The sequence below is a fragment of the Phlebotomus papatasi genome, chromosome 1 (assembly GCF_024763615.1).
Source record: "Phlebotomus papatasi isolate M1 chromosome 1, Ppap_2.1, whole genome shotgun sequence".
NCBI classification, from domain to species: domain Eukaryota; kingdom Metazoa; phylum Arthropoda; class Insecta; order Diptera; family Psychodidae; genus Phlebotomus; species Phlebotomus papatasi.
In genome coordinates, this window is record NC_077222.1 from 108,600,526 (window position 1) to 108,618,666 (window position 18,141).

General features: G+C 33.6%; 1 protein-coding gene across 1 annotated transcript in view; it reads right to left on the reverse strand.

The window, feature by feature from the left end:
- Positions 1-18,141, reverse strand: part of LOC129799127 (adenylate cyclase type 6) — a 133,639-nt gene that overhangs the window by 5,595 nt on the left and 109,903 nt on the right. Inside the window, exons 8-14 of the mRNA XM_055842777.1 lie at positions 16,425-17,093; positions 12,010-12,313; positions 7,253-7,611; positions 4,772-4,973; positions 944-1,030; positions 459-863; positions 216-385 (exon numbers count right to left, since the gene is read on the reverse strand). Coding sequence (XP_055698752.1) covers positions 216-385; positions 459-863; positions 944-1,030; positions 4,772-4,973; positions 7,253-7,611; positions 12,010-12,313; positions 16,425-17,093 — 2,196 coding nt within the window. The remainder of the gene's footprint in view (positions 1-215; positions 386-458; positions 864-943; positions 1,031-4,771; positions 4,974-7,252; positions 7,612-12,009; positions 12,314-16,424; positions 17,094-18,141) is intronic.

The window sequence follows — 18,141 nt, forward strand, 5'->3', positions numbered from 1 at the left end:
AAGAAATAACTGGTAAATTATTCACTCTGGAAATCACTGGAATATTTATGATATTCTCATCAAATAGATAATTAGAAATTTCAAAGAACACTTAAAGCATTCAAAAGAACATATTTATAATTATTTATTTTCCCGGAATAATCAGATCAGATTCTTCCTCTTTGCGAATCATTTTCTCAAGCGTTAGAGAAACAAAATAATTCTATTAAACTCACCTGAATCTCTCTTCACCGAGCAATTCATCAAAGTCCGCGATGATTTCATTGAGAAGTCTGAGACATTCGACTCCTTCATTGTTGGCCTCGAGTTCGACATAGAATTCTGAGAAATTGGGAATTGAAGCGAAAAGGACACAAACACTCTCACATTGCTCATGGTACAACTCCTGCAAAAAAGAAAAGATGAACATAAAATTGGAATAATGTATCGCAAAGAGTTGACATAGCGTAAAAAATTACATCGATATTCTTGTCACGACTGAGGAAGTGTTCTGCCACGTGAACTGGAAGGATGTTGGCCAGGAGTTTGCGATTGTACGCCTGAAGATGTTCCATATCTTCCTTCTCCTCTGTCGCTTGGAGTTTCCACAGGAAATCCAATCGATACGTGGCCTCAACTTGATGACTGTGAAAAATGAGGGCAACCACAAAAATTACCACAAATAGCGAATCCTCAATGGACGATGTGAGATTCTTGCTACCGCTCCACCATCCAAAAATTGCCTCAAGCTCAATACTTTGGGAAAAGCTCGTGACAATATAAATGATTGCCAGCGACACGAGCAAAAACATCTTGAGGACTATCTTGAGAACTTGGTGAACTGCACAAGTCACCATGGAGATTATCGTGAGAAGTAGAAATGTCTGCAAAAGGGCGAAGAACATTTTCCATGAAAACACATGCATTTGGCGGTTGGGGGGAAGGATTTCCTTTTGAGACTCACATTTGTTATTGTTGTGGCTCCACAATCCGTCTTGATGTCATTCGAGATTGTCTCATTCAAACAGATAAATTCGTCCTTTACAATAATCTGTCAAGGAAGATGAATATTAGAGGCATTTATGGTTTTGAAGTTGAATCCTCACTACAAATTTCCATGATATTAATATCAGTGAACAATGAAGCATGAAACCGACGAAGTTCACTAATTAAATATTAACTTGTTGCCTCCTATCCAGTCATAGAGCTTTTGAAACGAGGCTTTGATATTGATAGTGCATCACTATGTAAACTCGCAATTACTGTTTGCGCTACGAGAATATTTGCTTATACCCAGGCAAAAAAATCGGTGGTTAATCCACTAACCCTTTTAGGACCCTAATCAAAAAAAAATTTGTTTTGGAAAAAAGAGTTTTTGATGCTTTTTTGATCATTACGGGGCGTTTCGCTTTGAAAGAAATTCCCTTGATTAGCAAAAAGTCCACGAATTCACTTCAGTGACACATAAATATTGCATACCCTCAGGAGATATCTTTTTATAATAAGCCACGGAACTTATGGGATGTATGCAAATCATTTTCGACACCTATTTCTCAGCCAATTTTCAACGCAAATGGTTCATAACAATTACTTTTACCGTGTTAAAAAAAAATGCATACATTTGGGGAAGTGTTTGTAATTTCGGACAGGGTGCATAACCACTAATATTTTAAGTTTTAAGTACACTATTTTGAATACATTTTTAAATACAAATTGGCTTGACCTCAGATCAATGTCCAAGAAGGTGCTCTTAAGAAAAAATCCCAAATTGTCTCGTGAATCCTTAGTTGACGTAGGGACAAATCACAATTTTGACCACTGAACTCAATGTGAAGAATTCAACTAAAGATAAATTTCACTGAACCTAAATTTGAAGCAATTGAAATGTAAATGAACGCAGAATTCTTTGGCAAAGAATTCTGTAGCTTTTCATTGATTGTTACAAAATTATAAAATTTAAATTTTTGTTACTTCCCTTTCAGAAGTATTGTTTGGCACCTTGACTAGCAGTTTATTGTTTTTGCTTTTCTTACATTAATCTTAATAAATTTAAAAATGTATGAAAATATAAACGTGAATTTGACTGTAAATTTGGACACATTGTTTGTAATTTTGGACACTGCTTGTAATTTTGGACAGCTAATCCACTTTAAAATAATGCCGATTATTATCAATTTCAAGAATCTAATTTACCAAGTCCTCTTTCTGTGTATGAGAAGGAACCGTACAATGTGTCAAGAAGCCCAAAAACTTTCCATATTATTAATTAAAGATCAGGACTTCGGCACTTTCAACTACGCGCGGATTCACACATTTCCTTGCCTTTCCGGGACTCTTAAGGCTTTTTTCACTGTATCTCGTTCGTAAAGATTCTGATCTTTTGTTTCCTCAAGCATTTATATAACCTAGTTATCACAAAAGTTGAAAATAATTTTGAGGCATCACATCATTGGTGAATCTCTGAAAAAATTGTCCATTTTCACATGAAAAACGTAATTTACAAGGCATATCTCACTTCTGGTCAAATAAATAAATAACTATTAACGTGAATGACCACAATATTTAATGAATATTGAATAATATTATTGAAAAATATCGAAGAAAAATTAGTAGTACTTTACCTAAGCTAAACAAGACTGAAGGAAACAAAAAATTATATTATATCTCTCGTAAGTAACTGCTCAGACTGATGTTTCAACAAAGCAATTTTTTTTAACTCAATTCATATTCAAAATTGAACGAATTTAGTATTAATACTTTCTAAAAAAGAATAAATATTTAGATAGGATACATTATTCATTAAATATTGTAAGAAAATCCATAATTTTGATTGATTGTAGTGTTAAATTTTACCCTCAAGGTGTCCAAAATTATCAGCTGTCCCAAATTACAAGCACTTCCCCTAAAGGTATTGCAAAAATGATTTTTTTTTAAATAAATTATAGCTTCAAATTAGTAGGCAATTTACATCAAATTCCTTCAGCCCATCGTCACATAAACCGGAACTCCCTATAGGTCTAAAATAAACTTAAAAAGTTATAGCTGGTATTGTGAGAAAACTGACGACGTTAACGGGAAATTCAGTAGAAGGGAACCGGAATTCGTCGGGAAGTGGAGTCACTCTTAGAAAAACAGCAACTCTTTCCAAAATTTTCGGCTCGGTCTCCATGCCTTGCAGTTTTTATGCTCCAGACACTGATGGAAGCTTACAGACCGAGCCGAAAGCTTTGGAAAGTAGTACAATTTACGTTTTTTGTTGCTTATTTTTAAGGAATGTTGTTTGTTCTGTTTTTCCTCTAAAATAATTTTTAATGCATTTCAAAATGAATAAAAATATAGATATGGTTTTGAGGAATATTTTGGCTATCTTGATTCTCATTGTTTCTTGCCCTTCCGGAAGTATTGCAAAACCTTTTGCATATCATCTCGTTAGTCGAAGCGACGTTTTTTTTTTATAATTTTTCACAAATTTATTACCCTTTTGTGTGCAAAAACTATAAATTCATAAAAATTTGAGGAAAAAAAGAAGTAACCGAAATTGCAAGCCGGTCGAAATTTAGTACAATTCCCCTAATTTTTAAAATTGTGGTTTATTGCTGAAATATTTGAGGTTAGATGTTTTAAAAATTTGTTTAATAGAGATATAAAATGTTCTAGAATGTTGTAATATTCCGAAGAAAAATTAATTTTTGCACTAGAACATAAAATTTGGTCAAACACAATCGTGCATTTAGGATTTTGGAGTTTGTCTTGATTCTCAATATTTCAAATATTTAGCTAGTATGATTTATTTTTTTAATCGTATCTAGGAGATTCGTTTTGATAATTTATTGCTTATTATTTGAAATATAAAAATTGGAGATGTAAAACATTTAAATATTTTATTTCAATTCATAAAATTATATTTTTTTTGTTTGATACTTGATTTAAAAAACTCTTAGAAGGAATTATTCAAGATCAGTGTGGTATTGTCAATTAAAACGTGTGGCTTAGATAATATAAGAGGTCCCCAGTTTAATTCTAGTTGGAAGTATGATTTTTTTTTAAATTGTCTTGGTAAAAATTGAAAATTAGATTACGCGGTTTTCGAGTTATCCTGGATATTCAAGTAAATGTTTTTATTGGGATATCTTATTAGGAGGGGTTCTTCATAAATCTCAAACCGCTATCTCTAACTGTTTGATTTCTAATTATGACAAATATACAACATGATGTCATTTTTCTGAAATCTTTTTGTTCAGGGATATTGTTAAAAAAAAGGTTATTGAAAAATGAAAGGTGTCAAGATATCAATAAATCCATGTATTCGTCAAATTCACCTAATTATTTACATGAAAAACTTCCCATTGGGAAAGTTCTACATGAGCTTTTAATTACTAATACCAAAGCCATTCATAAATTAAGCGAAACAAATTTTTACAATATTTTTTGAGTTCCGTTCGCAATGATATCGCACTTTTGCAATCGAAAGGGCGACGCACGTGGCTTTAGCAACAGTTGCTTGATTAGAAGATAAAAGAAAAAGAACTTTTACCAACCCCTTTTTGTTTTGGCTGTGTATAAGCTTGAAAAGTTCAGTGGATATATTCATCGTGAATCTACTTTCAGCACGTCAGAATCATTTTTCCAATCGATTTATTGAATTCCCATCACTTGAAAATTTATTGTTTTTGAGTGGCTTTTGAGAGTTCACTCAAAAATATCCCTTTTTTCTCTCACTCTTTTTCCCCGCATAAAAAGCCAATATGAGTATACTTGAGGAGATGGATTATTTTTGAAGTATAATACTTACAACGGTGGAATAAGCCAAACACTTGACGATGAATACCACAAGGAAAGACAGAATCTGTGCAATGACTCGTTGCTTGTGAATTCGTCGAGATAACAACTTTAAATGTACTAGACACCATTTGTAGTCTTTGGCCACGACAGCACCACAAAGTAGAAGCAGGAAACTCCATAAAAAGCTCATCACAATGTAATTGTATATGTTTCTGTCAGGAGAATAGACAAAAAAAAATTTTGAGGTGAATTCCAATTTAGAATTTTGATGAAAAAGACTTAACCGTCCCATTGCGCATTGTCGTCTAGGAATCCAATGGAATATCTTCTAGAAAATTTACCATTTGAATTTCCCTGAAGCACTGTACCAAAAATGACTATTTTTCTCTTGGTAGCAATTCAATTGTAAGAAATATACTTGAATCATCTTCGGAATCTGTAGGAAAGTTTGTAGGAAATTTCCTTAGTTTCAAAAGCTTTTGGAAAGTTTTCGCTTTAAGGTGATTGAGAAAAAATACAGGGAAAATCCATGAAATCTTAAGAAATATACTAGGAAATTCCTATGAATCCATAAGAATGTCCGTGGTAATAGGTCGGAACTTTCCAGGAAAATTTGTTAACTCTCTGAAACTAGAATGCTGTTCTATAAGGCGATTGAAAGGAAAAACCGAATAGTAGAAACCCATTGAATTACAAAAAATATGGTAGGCAATTTTTTGAAATCTATAGGAAAGTTCGTGGAAATATTCCGGAAATATACGGAATATTCCGGGGACATTTCCTAACTCCTGAAACTGGGTTGTTTTATAGAATCACTAAAAGAATAAGAATGGTAGAATATCTGCAAAACTGTAATAAATGTACTAGGAAATTCCCCGGAATTTATAGTACAGTAGAGCCTCGCTATAGTCCATATTTGGTTCCAGATTTGACACTTGGGTCGCACTATAGTCCATGTCATTTTTTAAAATTATCAACGACTTTTAGTATTGAAATTGCTCGACAACTTCCACTTTCTTTTCGATTGTGGTGTCCTCGCTCTCTTCATTATGGATCACAATTATCACAACAACTCAATAAAGTTTGCCAGAAATATTAAATTATTTATGACAACATTGCATGTCGCGTACTAAAAAACATAACCTCGCTTAAAATCAGTCTTTTGAAATCAACGGTCGATAAATTCTGGACTATAGAGCGATAGCCTATAGCGGGGCTCTACTGTATAGTTTGTGGTATTAGTACGGAATTATATAACGATATTTCCTAAGTCCTGGAACTTTATGGAATGTTGCTCTATAGAGCGACTTAAAAAAAAACATGGTAAAAATCCATTGAATTAAAAAAATACAAGGGAAAATTCCTCGGAATCCATAGAAATATTCGTGGTAATATCTCGGAACTTTCCAGTCAAGATTCCTCACTCTTCAAACTGGAAGGTTGCTTTATAGGGTGACTAAAGGAAGATTAATATTTAAAATCCATTAAATTTGAAGAATTGTACATGGAAATTTTTTGGCTTCCAAAGGAAAGTTCGTGGAAAGAGTATGGAGTTTCCAAGAAAATTTCCTCACTCTTGAAACTGGAAGATTGTGCTATAAGGCAACTAATAGGACAATATGGTAAAAAAACCGTGGAATTATAAGAAATACACTTCGAAATTCCTTGGGATTCATAGGAAAGTTCGTAGTAAATAGTTTGGAGTTTTCCAAGGAAATTTCCGTAAGAGGAGAAAAGGGCAAAAAATCCCATGAAATTGTAAGAAATGCTACTTTGAAATTTCTCGGGATCCATAGGAAAATTCGTGGAAATAGTAGGGAATTTTCTAAGGAAGTTTCTTCACTCCTGAAACTGGAAGATTGTGCTATAAGGCAACAACAGGAGAAAATTAAAAAAAAATCCTGAAACTGTAAGGAATGTACTTAGAAATTCCTCGAAATTCATAGGAATATTCTTGGTAATAGCTCAGAACATTCCATGGAAAATTCCGCATTTCTGAAACTGGATAATTGCTTAATAAATGTGGTATAATGGTAAAAAAAAAATCCATGGAATTCTGAGAAATGTACATAAAAATTCCTTGGAATCCATAGGAAAGTTTGTGATAATAGTATGGAATTTTCCAGGGAAATTTCCTCACTTCTGGAAACTAATAGGACAAAGTGGTAAAACAAAAACCGTGAAATTGTATGATATACACTTGGAAATTCTTCAGAATTCATAGGAAAGTTCGTAGTAAATAGTACGGAGTTTTCCAAAGAATTTTCCGCAATCCTGAAACTGGATGATTACTTATAGGTGACTAAAAAAGGAGAAATGGTAAAATATCTATGGAATTGTATGCAATAACTCCTATGAAATTCCTCGTGATCCATAGGAAAGATCATGGAAATAGTACGGGATTTTCCAAGGAAATATTCTCACTCTTGAAATTTCAGGGAATTTTGCGCTATAGGGCGATTAAAAGCAGAGAAAAAAGTGGTAAACTTACAAAGGAAAGATCAACCATTGGATGAGTATCATTCCAGAAAACATTATCACAGTGCAGTAGAAGTAAATGTTGAGCATTCGATCGGGCTCTTTGGCGTACTTTTTTTCAATGTCGCCCTTCTTAAAAGTCAGAAGGATGTGCTTGCAGTGTTCTGACCTCAAACGATCGATACTCCTAGCATCAATGGCACGCATGAGATAGTCGTTGACTTCATCCTCAGGATCCTTAATTTCATGCACATCCGAGAAGCCCAATCGATCGTACTTGGAGGAGGTATTTTTCTGTGAACCATGACCCATCATTCTCAGCTCCTTTGAGATATTTCCGTTCATTGAGAATGAATGATTAGGCCTCTTGTGCTGCAACAGATGAAAAGCACGTCAATCATTCAGGCAGGAGTTTTACCGGTGTAATGAGGGGGGTTTTAGTAAATGTTTTAAACAAAAAGCATTCCAACAATGCTTGATAACACTAATTTCCCCATATTTACAATCACCGATATACTCCAATATTTCAATTGTTCTATCATATTTCAAATGCAAATTGAAAGGAAAAAAAATCTTGTACTATTTGTAAATTAACCAATTGAACCCATAGTTCAAATAACTAAACATTTATTTAGAATTTCATGCTTGTTTTTGATGTGCAATGTTACTACAATAATGACTAGATAATTCTGAATAATTAGATTTTGCTCTAACTTGTTGCTTTTCAATGTAACCATTCAGGAGAAATTACAGTACCAGCATGAGAAGGTACTATCATGAAATTAATTTTATTTTATTTGGCAATTATTGTTTAACATATTATGCTTGAAGAGTGGATACATACACTGAGAAAAAAAGAGGGTGCGATTAACTTTTTTCCTCGTAACTTTAATATTTTTAGGTGTAAAAATATATCAACATTTTTTAATGTTAATTTTACACCTTTTAAGGGTAAAATTAACATAAAAGAAGGGTAACTTTAACCCCAATACACCTAAAAAGGGTAATATTTACATCGTTTTCGGATCAATACTTCAGGGTAAAATTAACATTTCCGGAATGTTATTTTAACTTTTTCGGATTTCTCTCAGTGTAGTTTATGGCCACTACACAGAAAAAATATTTTGTGAAATTGTTCGTAAATGTTTGGGAACACCTACTGGGGACTTACGAAGTGTTCCTAAATCGTATAACTCATAAAAAAGTTTGTAAAAATTTGTACATCTTTCACAAATATTCTCCGTAACATGATCACTTGACGAGCATATTTTGTTCCTTTACAAACATTTGTTCGTACACTTTTGTTTATCTGACAAATTTTTACGAACAAATGAACAAAAATGCTCGTCAAGTGGTAATATTACAAGTAGTGTTTGTCAAGAAGTACAAACTTTTACTAACTTTTTTGTGGATTATGCGAATTATGAGCATTTCGCAAATCTTCAGTAGGAATTTACGAAAAATTTTACGAAATATTTTCTTCTGTGTAGAGCTTACATATTTTTAGTTCAAATAAAATTTCTAGCTAGGATAGGGGTCTTATAAAAAAGTAAAAAGTCCTCTTAAGAAATTCGCTAGTTGTTAGTGATCTTAGTAAGACCTCTGCGCATTTTGATAGATTTTATCTAAATGCAACTTCCAAAGCATTTTGATAAAAAAAAATATTTTGATGCAAAATTTTGAAGAAAAATAGCTCCATTATAAAACTCTAAAAAAAAGTTTTGTGAAGCAAACAAATGTAAGTTGTTAAAATTTTGTCAAAAGGATGTTGCTTACTAATTTGGAAAAAGTTTTTCTCACATTATTTTTTTTGTATGGAAAAACATCCTTTTTAGAAATTTTTAACAAGATCCAGTAGGCTGTGAATATAACAAAACTTTTTCTTGTTCTGTATGGAAGAACACCCTTTTTACAAAATTTTCATGTTAATTTGACAAAAGCCCTTTGTCAAATTTGACAATTCGCTCATCTTCTTTCCAAATATCTTTCGCTTGTGATAATTTTTATGAACATTTTTCATTTTCCTCGTAGAAAAAGAAAAATAAGTGTTCGTAGAAGTTCTTTGGGGTAATAATTTAATACATTTTCATGAAAATTCTTAGAAAAACTGTGAATAAAAAGGTGGTGCCTTCATCGCAAAACTTTTCATGACCTTTCTGACCTTTTCTCATTCTAATTTATTTTGGAATTTTGGCTATCCCAAAATTTGGCACATGTGCAAAATTGTCAAACACAGAAGCTGTGAATTCTTGCCAGAGAATGCCCAAATAAATCGTAATGAACTTCTCCCTACAGCAATTAAACCGAATTGGGGCATTCCTCTTGAGCAACCACTGTAAATAGCGCCAAAATACTCACCCTCTCACACTTTTCCCTCCGAAACTATTTTCATTACATTCTCATTATGTCCCATCCATTCAAATTAATGAACTTGTACTTCTGTTTGTGAGACTCTCAAAATTGCGGTGAAGTTGTTTAATTTGGAGGAAAAACACGAATATTGAGAATTTTTATTTTTCTTTCTCGCAGCCAAATTTAAATGCAAAGGTCAGGGTGAATGGTTACGGTTGAGAATTTTTCCCATGAACATACTCAATGGTATGCACAATTTGAGTAGCAATAAAATGTTCAAATACAGCCACTCAATTTTCATAGCAAAAGATCAATTAAAATGGAAATATATTTGTAAATAATACTATTCAATTGAGTTTGGAATAATTTGAGGGTAAGCATTGCAATCAACAATAAGGGGTGACTCATTTACCAAATTTAATAACAATTTCGAATTTCAATTTACGGTTTACCCATGTTTCTCGAATTTTCGAACTTTGTTTTAGTTTTTATAGGGTATTGTGACTTCAGAGATTTTTAGGTTTCGTTAAACAGTTTTTAAAAAGATTTTTGAGGATTTACGAAAGCGTTTTTTTAGATTCATGGGTTTATGAGACTTCAATTTTGTTACTCGGATTTTGGAAAATTTATACAACTTTCACTATGTTTCTGTGGTTTCGTGGAAGTTTTCTAAAGTTTCGTTTCGGAATACTTTTTTCAAATTTTTTTTTTGTTTTGCAAAGCATTTTTTCAGAAGTTTCAGGCTCCACGAAACCGTTTTTTAAAGTTTATTAGATCTCGTAATACCTTAATCTTGTTTCTCAGGTTTATCTAAACCTCTGGCTACGTTTTCCAAATTATCCGAAACCGTCCTGAAGGTTTCTTGAATTTCGTGAAGCTCTCACAGAGTTTTCATGATTTCGTGAAAGTTTTTACAAGTTTCGTGAGCTTTGCAAGTTTCTTCAAAATCTTTTAAAGGGTTTCCAAGTAATACGAAACATTTTCATTATTATTCGGGTTTCGATAAACGGCGCCTAATAATTATTGATACTTTCTTTAAAAAAACTATTGGTTTCACGAAATCTTCTAATGGTTCCTTATGTTCTTCAAAACCTTTTAAAGGTTTCTCGAGTTCTGCAAAGCCTTTTGAAGGATCCTGAAGTTCTGCGAAACCTCGTTAAAGTTCCTCGAATTTGTCAAAAGCCTTCTTCAAGTTCTGTAAAACCTTTTAAAGGTTTTTGAGATCGCAAAACCTTCTAAAGGTCTCACGAGTTCTGCAAAAAATCCTCAAGGTTCCTCACGCTCTGTAAAACCTTCTAAGGGTTCCTCGGGTTCTTCAAAACGTAAAGGTTCCTCGAGTTCTGCAATACCTTTTAAAGGTTTTTCGAGTTCTTTAAAACCTTATAAAGGTTCCTAGAGTTCTGCAAAACCTTTTAAACGCTTCTCGAGTTCTGCAAAACCTCTTAAAGATCCCTCGAGTTCGACAAAGCCTTCAAAATGTTCCTCGAGTTCTTCGAAACCTTCTAAAGATACCTCGAGTTCTGCAAAACTTTCATAACGTTCCTCAAGTCCTGTAAGGTTTAGAAGGTTTTACACTAAAGGTTCCTCGAGTTCTGAGAAACCTGCTAAAGGGCCCTCGAGTTGTACACAACCTTCTAAGGGTTCCTCGAGTTCTTCAAAACATAAAGGTTCCTCGAGTTCTGCAATACCTTTTAAAAGTTTCTCGAGTTCTTCAAAACCTTATAAAGGTTTCTCGAGTTTTGCAAAGCCTTGTAAATATTCTTCGAGCTCTACAAATTCTTCTAAAGGTTCCTCGAGTTCTGCAAAACCTTATAAAGGCTCCTCGAGTTCTGCAAGAACCTTCCAAAAATTCCTTGAGTTATGCGAAACCTTATATAGGTTTCTCGATTTCTACAAAAGCTTTTAATGGTTCTTCGAGTTCTGCGAAACCTTCTAAAGTTATACGAAACCTACAAAACCATTTGAAAGTTCCTAAAGTTTTGTAAAACAGTCTAAAGGTTCATCGAGTTCTGCGAAACCTCCTTGAAGTTCCCCGAGTTCGGCAAAAACCTTCTAAAATTTCCACGAGTTCTTCAAAACTTTCTAAAGGTTCTTCAAGTTCTGCAAAGCTTTATACAGGTTTCTGAAATTCTGAAAAACTTCGAAAAGTTTCTTAAGTTCAAATGCAAACCTTTATCAGGTTTGTCGTGATGTGAATCTTTGGTTTCGTAAGGTTCCTAAGAACGTCGCAGTGTTTTCTCAGGTTTCGCGAAACATTGCTCGTACAATTGCTATTGATTTCCCCGAATGAGTCACCCCTTAATCAACAACATCTATTGGGTGTCCCAGCATTCGTCAACATTACCAGGAGAAAAAACATAATTGTTTTCTGTGTTTTGTGATAAATACCCTGGAGTGAACCCCTTGTTGAGGACAAACCTGCTGATACGTGTCGCCAGGAACAATGAGGAATGTTTCTATTTGATGATCCTTGAGGTAGGAATTCCTCTCTGATCCCCGTCCCTCCTCCACTTCATAGTCCCCATCCAGGCATTTGAGTGTCTCTTTGGTGATGTGAACACGTCCGGGAATACCGCCACTTTCCATGTGATTGGCCAGTGTCACGTCATTTGACCACACATCGAACTGCCACTTCTTGAGTCCAAGTACCCCACAGTGGACGCGTCCTGTGTGAATTCCCACCCTCATGTTTACATTCACAGCCATCACTTCCCGCACGAGGCTGCAACAGACAAGATTTCACTTAATAATACTTCAGGGGCAAATCTCTATGTGGGATTTCCTTCATACATTTCAGAAGGAAGATATTTGCAGGTAAAGGTGAACACGTCAGAAACACAATATTTAATGCATTGAAAATTATGTCTTCGGGTCAATATTTCAAGCTAAATAGTTTGAATTTGCTGTAGACAGTAAGTCAGATAGGATATACCGTGCATTTTGCATAATCAAATATGAATATGAATAACATTTTCAAATTAATTAATTGAATAGGTAAAATGAAGACATAGTAAATGGGCTGAATTATGGATTTCTCTCTACAAATCGACAAAATTGCCAATTGTGCAAAATGAATTATAGTCCCAAAAGAGTTAAAATTTATAAAAATGCATTTCTCCAAAGAACATTTAGAAAATAAATCTTGTTCTAAAAAGCTACTCAGCTTTTACGTTAATTGCTTATGTAAGATATCTAAAGATTCAGAATGTGCAATTTGTATGGACTGCAATGTAAAGAAGTGACAATTTATTGAATTAATTGTTCAAAGAGCAAGCTTTCTAATGCAATTTACAGACTCAATTAATCCTAATGAGCTATCCCATACCAATTTAGAGGAAGCTGGAGTAATTTTACGCACGAGTTACAACAAAGGAAACATAGCATGGTCAGGACTTGTATACAGCTAATTTGAAGAGAAAGGAAATTTTATAAAGTACAAATAAGGGAAAGCGCGCTACCTTCGGACGACTCTAGCTTCGAACAACTCATTTTTTTCAATATGTCTTTAATAAATTCGACCCATTAAGATAATATATTTTAATAACTAGTCCAATGCCTCAAATTTTCTGAAAAGACCTCTTGTCCATATCCATTAAGAACATAGAAAAAAATGATTTGTCCGAAGCTTGAGTCGTCTGAAGGTTGCACGCTTTCCTCTAGTTGCTTTTCAAAATAAAACCTAAGGACTTTTTAAATTTTATCGGTGATTTAAGATGATTGAAACTCTTTGGATTGAGCGAATTTATTTTAAAATAACAAATAAAATAGGAAGTTCACATGAAATTAAAAATTGCATTTGAATATTTTGAATTTTGATTTTCTCAATTTGGGGCAATGATTCTCTTTCAGTCGCGACTGTTCCTATTTTCGCCGCAACTGTTTCTACTTTCGCCGCTACTGTTCCTATATTCGCCGCAACTGTTCCTATATTCGCCGCTACTGTTCCTATATTCGCCGCGATTATTCCCAACTCGTTATTTGATTATCCTACAACGCCATGCGCGTGCATATTATTTAATTTTTCGAATCTTCATCACCATCACTGTTTAAAACAACAAGCGGCGACACATGGCAATGACGTTTTTTCCGCCGTGTGAGATATCAGAAATTTCCTCGGTTTTTGTTACATTTTGCCCCATACCTTTTATTACTTTTAACCCCAAAATGGTAATTAAAAAAAAGAATCTTTAACATTAAACCTATCAGGACCCGGTTTAAAAACTTTTTAATATTAACACATTATTTGAACGGTAAAATATCACTATCAAACTTTATGAATTTCTAATGCATGTAATATATTTTTCAGTGTTTAAATTTTAATTATTTCCTGATTTCCAAGAAAAAATTGTTCAGCATCCTATACTACCCCTATCTGTTATTTGACCGAGCGCGCTATAAAAAATGACCAAAAACGATCGGTAGGTTTAGTGTTAAAAAAAAGGCTAAATCGGATAGCGGCTACGTATTCAAAGAATCAAAATTATTTAGGAAATATTCACCAGTGTTTCAAAAATATTTCAAAAACAGGTCTAAAAATTTCAATATTTTTTTTTATTTTCTGAATTCCTTATGCAAATTCTAAGAAACTTACGGTATCAAAAATCTTCGGAGGCTACCTATGGAAAAAATTTCAAGCCGCTATCTTTTATTATCTTGGAAGATATCGAATTATGAAATTTTCAGTTTGTGACTTTTTGCCCAGGTCTTCCTATTTTCTTATAGAAAATACTTAATTATAATTAATGAGTTTGAATACTAAACAAGTAATTAGAATTTTTCATGATTTTCTCTGTTGACCTATTTTTTTGTAAACAAACAATTTCTGATAATCAAGTAAAGGCTTATAAAATCGAAATGATTTTGTCCTGTCCCAGCGAGCATTAAATGCAAACCGATTTCAATTCAGCTGAAAACAAAATTATTTTCAGCTGAATTCAGCTAACCTTAAAACGACACTATCGACGCTGTGCCATTCTCATTTGGTAAGCACTTTTTGTTTAAGAACTGCTGACCGGTCAGCTTATTTTTGCAGGTCGACTCAGTAAAAATATGCTGAAAACGCTGCTTTTTTCAGCTAACTGTTTTCGCTGAGATAAGAAACTGATCCAAAAGCGTAATTTTCAAATAAAATAATGATATCATTTTATTAAAAGTCTTGTTGAATGATCTGTTATTTGTTAATAAAATTTAATCATATTTCAGTAAAATATTTTTTAAATTATTTTTTTAATTGTAATAAATAACCTTGTTATTAAAAATTAATAGGTTATGTTTGACCTAACATCACTAAATAATATTCAATAATATTTTAAGGGACATAAGTTCACTAATTTTTCATCCAGTACAATTTTTAACATAATTTAATTTAATTTATATTTAATTGTAGGTTCAAATGGTCAAATTTAGTAAACTATAAACAGAATACCATTATTTGAAATTAAAAAAATGAAATTAATTAGTATCTCTCTCTGCATAGTACATACAAGGCAATAAAAATTGCGACACAAAATAACATAAAGGATAAATAGCTCTGATATTAATACAATAATCCCTTTGAAGCTTGCAGGGAACGTAATAAAATTGCAATAAACCACTTCAAAGCTTGCCAAATAGATTTTTCCCACTTAGAATTGATACTGATAGGCACGTTATTGATAAATATTAAGCTGATGAGCTGGATAATCATTATATCCATAGGATGAATATTACATATTAAATATCAGTAACTTACATTTAATACAAAAATTTTCAATTCATCGAAACAAGTGACTAACGTGACCTAACCATTTTATTTATAATTGCGAAGTTGGTTAGTAATGTGAGGTTATGGTAAATATAACCTTGAAAAAAGGAGCAAAATAAAAAGTGTGGTGAGCATGGATGAAAATGTCATGTTTGTAAACAGATTAAAGGATTCTTATAAATCCAAAGAACTTCCTTAAAATTTAAATAAAAGCAGTGTGAGGTTATGTTGAACATAACCTCCAAAAAGCTAGTGAAACTTTGAATGGATAGAACGGATAAAACAAACTTGAGAAAAATGGATAAATATTAATATAAGAAAATTTTATTGGACGAATTTTGATTGAGAAATAAATAGACACGATTTTATCAGCAAACTTTAAATATTCTTTTAAAAAGGTTTTTATGGAAAATCATTTGAAGATGCAGTCTAACAATAGTTTAGGTCGTTATCGACATGAAACCGATGATCAAATGATAAGTAGAAGAATATTTTCAAGGTACCAATGACAGAAGTTCCGTAAAAATCAATTATTTCTTATGTTTTTTAATGTATCAAACCCTTGGCAATACGGGCAATACATATTTTTTTATTTTAATATCGTAAATATGCGTAACTTTGCACCCCTGCTTTTCGTAAGTTTTTCTTTAATTTTAGCACTTAAAAATGGTTTTCATTGATCCGATCTACTATGTCCAATCAATAAAGACTATCTTTAAGTTCTAGAATTAAAGAAAAGCTTACAAAAAAGCAAGTCCCTTAAATCATTTCCTGAAAAGCACCATTCATTACGGTTATGAAAAAACTTAAGTGGTTCGAAATTTGCATCATCTGAAGGTTCAAAACGGTCCATCCCAGCTAATGCTTTACACGACCCCAAGCTGTATAATTACTAATTTTTTCTATGTTTCTGAATAAATGTGACTCCGCAATATATTTTAAAAACTGGACACTGTCCCCTGCTTCCCCTACAAGACACTTCCCCTAATACACAAAATTTCTCTCCCGAAGTTTAACGTTAGTTGTAAAAATGCAATAAAGAAGGGAGAAAGAGGAAGAATGTTTTAATGAATTTCTGAAAATTACTTACGCAATGGCGTCTATCATGTCAAGCCCCATTTCCACGGCGCAATGAGCATGATCAGGCCTGGCTTCTGGTAATCCTGAGACGCAATAATAGCAGTCGCCGAGAAGCTTGATTCTTAGGCAGTGATGCTCGGCAGCAAGCCGATCGAAGCGCGCAAAGAGTTCATTGAGCAACCTCACCAGTTCTTCGGCAGTGCATTGATCCGAGAGACTGGTGAAGCCACAGATGTCAGCAAAGAGGATGGACACATTGTCGTGTCGCTGGATGTAGATTTTGTGAAATTGTGCTTCTCTAGGCTGACCTGCAATATCATCCTTCATCTCCATGGCCACGTGGCGCGGGAGTACCGACAGCAGGAGTCGCTCCTGCTGCTGGTTCTCCCGCTGTGTTCGAAGTCTGGCTTCGATACACTGCCTCGTCTCCAGGAAGGCCTTTCGCTGTGCCTTTTCTCGTGGCCAGTGTGTATAGGCTCCGGCCAGATTGGTGCAAATGAGAGCAACGGCTGTGGATGTCAGCTGATGCCACTCCCTAGTGTTCACGCACGCATCAATGATGATGTGCGTGGCCGTGAGGAAACATCCACCCACGATGGCTTCTCTCAGTCTCACCGGTAGCATCGCATAAGTCAAATAGACAAAAATCAATGTGCTCCCATTGACACCATCAATGGCACTGTCCGGGAGAAGAAGTCAGTAGCATATTAGGAACGTTACAGATATTCCCATAGGCAAGAGACTCCGAGAATTGAGAATCTCCCCTGTGTCACACTTCAATGGCACGAAAATCAAATTGTCAGATTCATCATACCGAGCATAATTCGCACCTTCAGGGCATTCACAAACATTTTGAAATACCCAGAATATTTCGCATATTTATCGTGGCAGAATCATTTGAATGCCTTAAAGAGAGAGTCACATATTTTTCTTCTCATAATTTGTCAGTCTGTTTGTTTAATATTCAACGCATTTTTCAAATGAAACAATTTTTTTTAATCATTCAAATGTTTTTTTGTGAGCTCGCTATTAAGATTATTAAAACGTACGAAGAAAATGACAAGAAGATATTATTGCTAACGTAATGAAAATTAATTTTATGGTCTTTCAGACAGTTTTTAAATGTCTTAAAAAATGAAATATAAAAGTTTCAAACTACTTTTATACATCTTACTAGCGTTTTACATATTAGTTAAAGTCGCTAAAGCTTGTATTGCACTCAAGTATCAAATACGCGTTTCTAATTTATGCATAAATCATTAATAATAAAATAAAAAGGTATGACAAAGCCGCCTTAGCTGTACAGAATGCTCGAACTTTTGTATTATTTACCGTTTACGCCGTTTACCACTTTACAACCGATTTATTGACTCGATTGATTCAGTCAAAAAGTCGCACAAAACCGCTTAGAACAAAACTGATTTTGTGAACAAAATTATTTATCGGGTATGAATCGGTTCCTTATCGGTGCAGAGCCAATTGGGACCAGTTTAGTTTTGTCGGAAACTCTAAGGCCTTTCCAACGAACCCAAACATGATAACATGCGGTTGAGAAATGAACTCTCTAGAGGTCTTTTAACCCTTGACCTTGAAAAATTAATGATTCAAAGAAATTAATTAATGATTCAAAGGAATTTCCGTATAAAGACGAAATATCCAACTGGGTAATCTTTAAATCATATCCAAACATGTCAATGGTTCCAAGATCAACATATAGGGGGATGTCC